This window comes from Nicotiana sylvestris, chromosome 9 (assembly GCF_000393655.2).
Source record: "Nicotiana sylvestris chromosome 9, ASM39365v2, whole genome shotgun sequence".
NCBI lineage: Eukaryota > Viridiplantae > Streptophyta > Magnoliopsida > Solanales > Solanaceae > Nicotiana > Nicotiana sylvestris.
Window position 1 is genome coordinate 149,283,656 of NC_091065.1, and position 9,394 is coordinate 149,293,049.

General features: G+C 45.4%; 1 protein-coding gene across 1 annotated transcript; it reads left to right on the forward strand.

Moving 5' to 3' along the window:
* The first annotated feature begins 2,745 nt into the window (after positions 1-2,745).
* On the forward strand, positions 2,746-6,703 carry LOC138878396 (intracellular protein transport protein USO1-like). The gene is made up of 6 exons (XM_070158072.1): positions 2,746-2,836; positions 5,020-5,148; positions 5,230-5,601; positions 5,842-5,891; positions 5,965-6,123; positions 6,230-6,703. The coding sequence occupies exons 1-6, from the start codon at positions 2,746-2,748 to the stop codon at positions 6,701-6,703; spliced, it is 1,275 nt and encodes a 424-aa protein (XP_070014173.1).
* Positions 6,704-9,394: the final 2,691 nt, after the last annotated feature.

The window sequence follows — 9,394 nt, forward strand, 5'->3', positions numbered from 1 at the left end:
GCAGAAAGAAAAAGTGCCCTTCTAAGAAAAAGGGGGGAGGGAGGGGGAGCAAATCACATAGCACGTACCATGGTGTTTTGCCTCCTACCTATCCTTGGACAAATCTTGCCACTTATACTCATTGTAGGTCAAGTGGGTTGCCAACTTCCGAGCCCAATCTGGAAGATCGGGCGCCTCGCACGGCATCTATGAAGTTGCTGGAGAAAAGGAAAGGAAGGCACATTTACGGAGCTCGCCTTCGCCATAAGCAAAACTACGAAGGCATGAATGTACCACTTACATGTAAAATTCCATTCCTCAGGAAATGGTAGAAACTCCATAGGGATAATATCGACAGTCTGTACTCAGACAAATCGGCTCATCCATCCCCGATCTCCATCTTCTTTGTCGTCAACAACGAAAGGCGTGGTGGATCAGCATCGCAGGGTTAGCAGACCTCGATGGTGAAAAGGCCGATACAGCTCGATGAGATGAATAAGTGTGAATTCAAGATCTGCTTCTTTCGCAAAGAACCTCATCATCAATACTATCCACCAAAAAGATGGGTGAATCTGCACCAATGTAACCTGGTACTTTCGATAGAAGTCGAGAACAACCCTATCAAGGGGGCCCAGCGTAAAAGGGTACGTGTACACGTTCAAAAACCCCCTGGCATGGTCCATAATGCTCTCTTCCGGGGAAGGCACCCGCAATACTACCTTTTCCCCCCATTCACAATCCTTCCTCGCCGACTCAAGGTGCTCCTCTCCTATTAAAGAATCAAGCTTCGAGGCATGCTCCCAATGACCTCAAACATTGGGAGACTTTTTTGACAGAAGATCCCCCCTCGAAACAAAATGCCTAGAGGATGACTCGCCTAGCACCGACGGCACACCGCCAGCTAGGCAGGAACAGAGGCAGAACTCCCTTCTCCTTGCCAAGCGGACCCTGACGTAGGAGCCATGACTGTGGTAAAATTATAGAATTGGAGCGGGAATTTGAGCAAGGGTGTCAAAATTGAAATGATGGAGGACCTAACGCAGGAAAGGAGAACTCTATAAAAGAGGATAACTACTCAGAATAATGGAATCATCAAAAGGGCGAAGACAACCCTATATATATAGAAAGCGGTGACTATCCGCCTGCCTCAAAGGCCAATTAAATATACTGGCTAAAGCTTTTATCACATAGGGAAGATGTGCCGGTGGAGTTTCCTCGGTCATTTCATAACTGTGTCATACACTTGATGCCACCATACGATGATTTGAAGTCAGAGACCCCCACATCAACCAAGCCTCGAGATGGTATCCGATATCGAGGACCTCCATAAAAAAAGAAGAAAGGCTCTAAGGAGCCGTCAACATCATTATAGGCCTCGAGATGGTACCCGATCTCGAGGAACTCCATCAAAAAAGAAGAAAGGCTCTAAGGAGCCATCAATATCATTACAGGCCTCGAGATGGTACCCGATCTCGAGGACCTCCATCAAAAAAGAAGAAAGGCTCTAAGGAGCCATCAATATCATTACAGGCCCCGAGATGGTACCCGATCTCAAGGACCTCTGTCAAAAAAGAAGAAAGGCTTTAAGGATCCATCAATATCATTACAGGCCTCGAGATGGTACCCGATCTCGAGGACCTCCGTCAAAAAAGAAGAAAGGCTCTAAGGAGCCATTAATATCATTACAGGCCTCGAGATGGTACTCGATCTTAAGGACCTCCGTCAAAAATGAAGAAAGGTTCTAAGGCGCCATCAATATCATTACAGGCCTCGAGATGGTACCCGATCTCGAGGGCCTCCGTCAAAAAAGAAGAAAGGCTCTAAGGAGCCGTCAATATCATTACGGTCTTGAGATGGTACCCGATCTAGAGGACCTCCATCAAAAAAGAAGAAAGGCTCTAAGGGGCCGTCAATATCATTACAAACCTCGAGATGGTACCTGATCTCGAGGTCCTCCGTTAAAAAAGAAGAAAGGCTTCTAAGGAGCCCAATCTCGAGGTGGCATCATGCCTTGAGGGTTTCTGCTATTGTGAATATGGGTCATTTACCCGATTCCTTGGCCCTCGAGCTACCTAAGCTCGAGCCAGTTCGCACTCAAGAATTACTGATGAAGCCCCATGTCTACCTTCACGCTAAGTTCAAATTAAGTTTTTTGGGCCACCCGAAATTAGGCTAAATCTCACTTGGGGACTGTCCTTGAAAGTCCAAGGGATATCTTTAGTCCCAAGCACTCGAGCAAGTTTCCCCTCGAGAACTACCAACGAGATCTAAATGGAGCTAAGTTTTTTCTAAAAATTGAGGCCTCATTCTCACTCGATTCAAAGTCACCGATTTCGGTAGTCTAAGTCTGTACCGGGTTAATCTTGGCTTGGTCCGAGAGATGACAAAGTGTTTAAGGGAAAATCATATCAGCCGATCAAGAACCGAGGGAATACCTATGCCCTGATTTGATATTCGGGCCAACCGGTAGAGTCACATACTCAGATTTTTCACAAACGCAAATAAAGAGGGGATTCAGCATAAATCAGAGACAAATCAAAGAAATATCCTTGTATTAATAAACCATGATTACAAAATCCCACGAGGGGTCCTTACATATGATTACAAATCCCACGAAGGGTCCTTACACAAAAACAAATAAGCAAAATTATATACATATATAATAAAAGCCAAGAGTCTAATCTATTCTTGGTGGTAGCATCTTCGAGCACCATCTCCTCGGGGGCCTCATCTCGATCTTCCAAAACGGCATCTTTAAGGGAGAAGATGAAGAAGAGGAAAGTGATGAAGAAGAAGCAGGAAAAGATGAAGAAGAAGAAAAAGATGAAGGAGCGGAGAAGGATGAAGAAGTGGCTGGGTGAAAAATCTGGCGAGTACGGATCTCGCCAGCACTACTATTGTGAAGCCACTTCTTGAGACGTTACACCAGTGTGGGATGCAACAGTTAGTAGATAGTACCACCTTACTCCACGGAAAGCAAAATAAGTGAGGCGCCACAGCGGGTAGTCAGGAGAGATGAGTAGAAGTTCATAGTCTTCATATCCTCTAATGCGAGGATAATTTGTGATTTCTCTCTCATCATCTCGGGACAACAACAACAATAACAACAACAAATCAGTGCAATCTCACTCGGTAAGGGAGAGCCCTGGAAAAAGGCCATGGCGTGACTGATGAGAACGTTGCCATGCAACCTTAAGGCCACGGGCCTTAAGCATGGGAAATAACAATGGATGAGGGTGAAGAGAAGAGAGGGGTGAAAGGCTGTTAGAGAACATTCGAATAAAGAGTCGGTTCAAGAAGGATTCCATTTATAGAAGGGGTGGCAGCATAACCGACGGCGCCATCAATGTTTTTGAAAGACGTATAGGCAGGTGCAATCAATGCATTTTTTGGAACTGGACCAATAGCAATATTATCGAGAGTCGGCAGTACATTAAATGATTCTGGAAAGATGAACCGATGGGACACATCAGTTATCACAAAGGCTTACATCATAAGTATGATATCATCGCGGGAAGCTCGAAGAGATAGATATCAAAGTCATTTCTTATCGTTCCACTCTAAGAAACACGGAGACTATCTGTATATGGCAAAATTTGGTGGTTCGATTTTACGGTCACTAAGGTGCCTCGAAAAAACTGCCTCGCGAAGGCTCGAAGCTTAGCTAGGGGCTACGGCCTCGAGGGTTCTCAGTAATCTACTTTGAGGTAGCGTAATCAACGGTCGGCCTCGAGGCAGGGTAAATCGGTAGCGTCGGTGGATCGGTGTAAGGTTCCCAAGGCACATGACTAGAACTGACAAAGTTTATTAGGCTAGTCCAAACACGTACCATGACATTAAAATGGCTGTACCAGCCCCATATATTTGGAATAAATGCATTTATACTATGTTGGGATTCCCCCTCATATATAAAGGGGATCTTTGTCATTTTGTGGATATCGGATATTCAATATTAAACATACAAGAACATTCTCTCTGCTCTCTAACATATTCTCTTGATCTCATTACTTCCAAAATTTATTGCTTATATTCATTGTGCTTTATTTATTGTTCTTCATTTATTTTTTATCATTGATCTTAAAGAGCCATCATCACAACTCTCATAACTATTAGTCCTCACTCGATCTCTCTAAGCCGGCCACCCAACTCGACCTCGAGGCCTCATATACGACATATCGAGGCCCCGTTCTCCAACCGTGTGGTTTGATTATCACATCGTCTCTAAGCTATAATTTTACTTTTTAATCTTTTATTCAGCATCCATTTCCTAACAACTAATATAAAAATAGATCACGTATTTTTAAAATCACAAAATCAAATTTAATTGTTATTAAAATTTTCAAGGTAAACAACCTCCAAGTATTGAGCAATGTATCCCTGGCCACTTCGATACAGTCTCCAATTTTACCATTGAGAAACCCCCTTCTACACCGGGCCGATGCGAGCCCATGACTCGGTACATCAGTGTGGTGACCGACATGAAGAGAGTAATGATAGACTACCGATGGGGGGAGGTAATGCAAGTAGAGATCCCCAAAGCTGAGGAAAGCATAGTAGCACACAAAGCTGGGTTCCTCAGTGTATACACATACCCCTTCACTCTAGGCCCTGCAGATTCTTCTTCCCCACTGATAGATCCGGTGATTCTTTAATTTTGTCATCAGTACCGAGTGACACTCGGTCAGATCTATCCTTCTTTCTGGAGGATTGTTTACATGTTCAGATATTTCTCCAACCAGATCGAGGGAATAACCTTCATCCTCAACTACTTGATTAGATTGTACAGCCCCCGTCTCTTCTGAGGGGGTTTAATCAATCTTCACCATCGATCTGCAAACATATTCTTTGCGAGTATCGATGAGGAGAAAGATCGGGGATGGATGAGCGGGTTTATCGGAGTAAGAACCTCGGACATCATCCCTGCTAATAGGATGCCATTCCTGGAGGAATGGAACATGAAATGTAAGTGTCCCTACATCGAGCACAGTTTATTGCCCCTTTTTCTTCTTCTTCTGAAATGATCTTCTTTTGATTATGTAGCCATCATTTGGTTCCCCGGTGCGGTTCAGAACCTTTCGGGATGGATCAAACTATTAGACTCTACTTTTCCATACAACAAGCGTGTTTGGCGTGATTTGGCCAAAATGCAGTGGCAGGCCAAGAACCACGGTATGCTTTCGTTGTTGTCATTACCAAGTTTCTTATGATTATTCTTTGTGGCGGTAAGTTTAATACATCATGCCTGTGCAGGCCTCAGGGAATGCGTGTTGATGAGACCGCCTCCCCCTGGTGAAGAAGAAGCCTCGAAACCCGACAAGGGTAAGAAGAGGAAGAAGGAGGCATCGATCGAGTCTCTAAAATCAAAGAAACCCAAGGTCCGCAGGCCTCAGACCGATGCCACGGTCTTGACTTCGACTGCTACGGCAAGTCTTCGTACCGAAGAGAAAGATAATGATGATGGCGATCTCCCTTTGGTACAAATAGTAAGACGGAGCACTTATGCTCCACAAGTTATTAGGCGGAAGGCCTCTGAGTTGGGGATGTCCAATGTGGACCAATATCGTGCTGAGGAGACCCTCGAGGAGGGTTTGGGCGCAGTCCCCGAGCCTCAAGTTGGACATGGTACAGTCCATGCTGGCGAATCCTCGGCTAGCAATTTTGAAGGGCCTAAATCCAAAATATTTCGGGGTCGAGAAGGAACCCCTATAGAAATTGACACTGTGGTCGGCTTTGATTTGGGCCCTTCATTATCTCCGGGGGAAATAAAGAATGCCCAAAATAGGGGCGTTGCCGATGTGGAGACCTCTAAGAGAGAGGATGATACGTTCAAGGACTAATTCGTTGGTATTGGTGTGGACACAGATCTCAATGCCCCCGTCGCTCTCGAGGAGGCTGAGAGGCTTCAAAAGCAGGTGATATTCGTGACATACCATTTGTGCTTCAAATTTTTACTTTTGCCTTTCTAACTTCTATGCTTTGTTGTAGGTCAAGAAATTGTATGACCACGCCTTTTCTAAGCTTCAAGATGAGCTTTCATGCCGTGAGAAGGATCTCGAGAAGCTCACCTCGAAGCTAAATGAGTCGAAGGCTTCCTCTTCCCGAAAGGAAGAGGAGTTGAGTGAGCTTTGGACGAGTCTAGAGGGAGTACACTAGGAACGGACTAGCTTAGCTGAGCAAGTAACACGACATTCATGAATTCATCTTTTTATTCTTATGACTTAATGCTTACTATCTTGATTCGACTTTGTAGATTGGGAAAAAGAATGCCCCGGTAGAGCAACTTCAAGAAGAGGTTGCAACCAAAGATGTGGAGATCCTCGAGCTGAAGAGGCAAAAAGAGGTCGTGACCTCTGAGAAAGACTTTTTGCGGGGAGAGTTGGCCTCGACCCAGGATCTTCTTCGAAGAGCTCAGAAGGAGGCCACTACATTATCTGTGGCCAAGTCCGAGGCTGATGAATATATGTCCTCAAACAAGAGAGATGCCGCCACCACAAACGATCGAGCCAGAGAGATATCTGAGAACGTCGAGCAGAAGCTGGCTTGGGCCGTTTCTCATGCTCATTTACAAGCTAGGAGGCAGGCCTTCGAAGAAGCAAGTACCAAAGGTGTCGATCTCTCTGCTGAGATTGAGAAAGCCAGAGTCTTGGAGGAAGAATCAGCACCTTCAACTACTTCGGATGAGGGTTCCGAAAGTGATTCAGGCAATACTGAGGGTGAAGAATAGACTCGCATCGTCATCTCTGCATCTCCTTTTCTTTCTTTTTGTGTATGGGTTCCTCGGGGAAGTTTTGTAAAGACACCCTTTGTAAATGTATTTTTGGGAATGCAAAAAGATTCCTTCGCTTCGAGTCTTCAAATTTTATTTTTCAATGCTTATGCAAAGTTAATCTTTGAATTGTGATGTCGGACCTTTGGAGCCTATACTAGGAGTAATCGAGATCCTCGAGATCGGATACCATCTCGAGGCTAGATCGATATGGGGATCTCGATATATCTCGAGAGCTGTATGACAGTGTCATTCATATGACATGACCGTGAAGTGACCAGGATAGTCCCACCAGTACACTTCCCCAAAAGTGGTAATGGCATGGTCAGAATTAATTGGCCTTCAAAATAGGCGAACAGTCGCCGCTTGCTCTATATATGTATTTGCTTTCTTCTTATTTGAGGATTTTGCTAATTTGAGCAACTATCCTTTTTATAGAGCTCTCCTTCCTTGCGTCAGTTCTTTCACCATTTTAATTCAAAGCTTTCGCCTAATTTTCATTTCCCTTCTCTTGTTTCACCATAGTTATGGCTGCTACGCCCAAATCCATTCATCAAGAAGAGGAGAGTTCCGCCTCTACTTCCCGCTTGGTCGGTGGTACACCGTCGGCGTCCTGTGAGCTAACCTCGAGATGCTTTGTCTCGATGAGGGATGGACTTTACATTAGAGAGACCTCCCAATGTTCAGGGCCATTGGGAGCATGAATCGAGGTTCATCTCATCAATATGAGAGGAATACCTTGAGGTAGTTAGGAGAGACTGCGAATGGGGAGAAAAGACGGTGCTGCAAGTACCTTCCCTAGAAGAGAGCATCATGGCTCATGTAGAGGGTTTTTTGAATGTATACACGTACCCCTTTACATTGGGCCCTCTCGATAGAGTCGTGCTTGAGTTATGTAGAAGATATCGGGTTACCCTGGCATAGGTTCATCCGTCGTTTTTAAGGATAGTGTCGATGATAAGGTTCTTTGCAGATAAAGCCGGGGTCGAGTTCACCCTCAGCCATCTTATTACATTGTACCGGCCCTTGAATTACCGAGTCCTGATTACTCTACGACGTCGATCCACCGGGCCCTTTGTTGTCAGTAATAAAGAAGACGGGGACCGAGGGTGGATGAGTCGATTTGTCCTAATGTGGACTATTGACATTATCCCCGCAGAGTTCCTGCCATTCCTTGAGAAATGGAATTTCACACATAAGTGGTACACTTGTGCTTTTATCATTTTTGTTCATAGTAGAGGCAAACTCCGTAAAGGTGTTTTCTTTCCCTTTCTGCAGCAATCCCGTGGTTGCCATACGAGGTCCCCGATCTGGCGGATTGGACTCGAAAACTTGTAGCTTGTCGACCTACGATGAGCATAAGTGGCGAGACCTGTCGAAGGGTAGATGGGAGGCAAAACACCACGGTGAGTACCGTATGAATATTTTGTTGAAGGAATATTTCCCTTTGGTTTCCTAACTTCTCTACTGTAGGCGTTGGAGAATTTTTCGAGATGAGACCATGCCCTCTCGGAAAGAAGAGAGGATCATATGCTTCGGGGCTGAAGAGCGATAACAAGTGTAAGGAATCCTCGGTGGGCGAGGAGATTTATAGTGAGGCAGGGTCTACCCGTAGGCGTAAAGGAGATGCACCCGTGGAGGTAGATCATGTACATATCGGCCTTCGTGCGAACATTGGTGCAACAGAAGGGAGAAAACACACATCGATGGCTCGAGCCAAGAGACCTATCGGTGCAGCTGAGCCTGGAATACCCAAGGTTTCTAGCCTCGGGGGAGTAGCTCCTCTTTTGCCGTTATCTTCTTCGCTGGTCGAAGGTACTTCGAGGGACAAGGATCTTTTGCGCTATCTTCTTCTCCTATCGAAGGTACTTCGAGGGATACATATTTTCTGCCACCGTCTTCTTCTCCCGTCGAAGGTACTTCAAGCGATGTTCGAGGACAGAGGCCGCCTAAATCAAGTTGGGTCTCGAGCGATCATATTTCCACTGAGAGCAATTCAACTGGGGCCGATGAGACCAGACCAGTAGATGTACGCTCAACGTTTGAGGAGGCTTAGTGGCTCTGTTTTGTGGTGAGTTTTGGTTGACTTTGTTGGATTTTTAGTTTTGCATTTTTATTTTCTCACTGAGCTTCTTTTTCATTGGCCTTTGACAAGATCAAGGCCGAGCTGCTCCACTGTGAAGCCAGGTTGCGGAAAGCTTTGGAGGGGGAGAAATCCCTCAGGCTTCTTTGTGATAAAAGGGCAAAGAAGTTGATACACCTTCGGTACGAGATGAATCGAATACAGAACTATGAAGACCGCCTCGAGAGAGAGGTAACCTTTGTTTCGAGGGGATGCATGTTTCTTCTTCTATCCTTGGAGATTAATATTTTGATACTTTAGTTGCAAAGAAAGATGGAGGACCTGGAATGCCTTTGGGGCAAAGTTGGTCAGGCCAAGTATGAGTGTAATAAGCTAAGGGCTCAGATAGATGCCCAAGTTGCGGCCAAGAAGAATGATTTGGCCAAGGCTTCTGCCCTCAAAGTGCACTCCGAAATGCTCATGAAAACAGCTCGGTCTAGATGAGCACGATTGTAAGGCTCGCGTCTGACCTTTTGAAGATGAAGGTTGAGGTCGTGGATGCCCGGGATGAAGCTAAAGAGATTCGA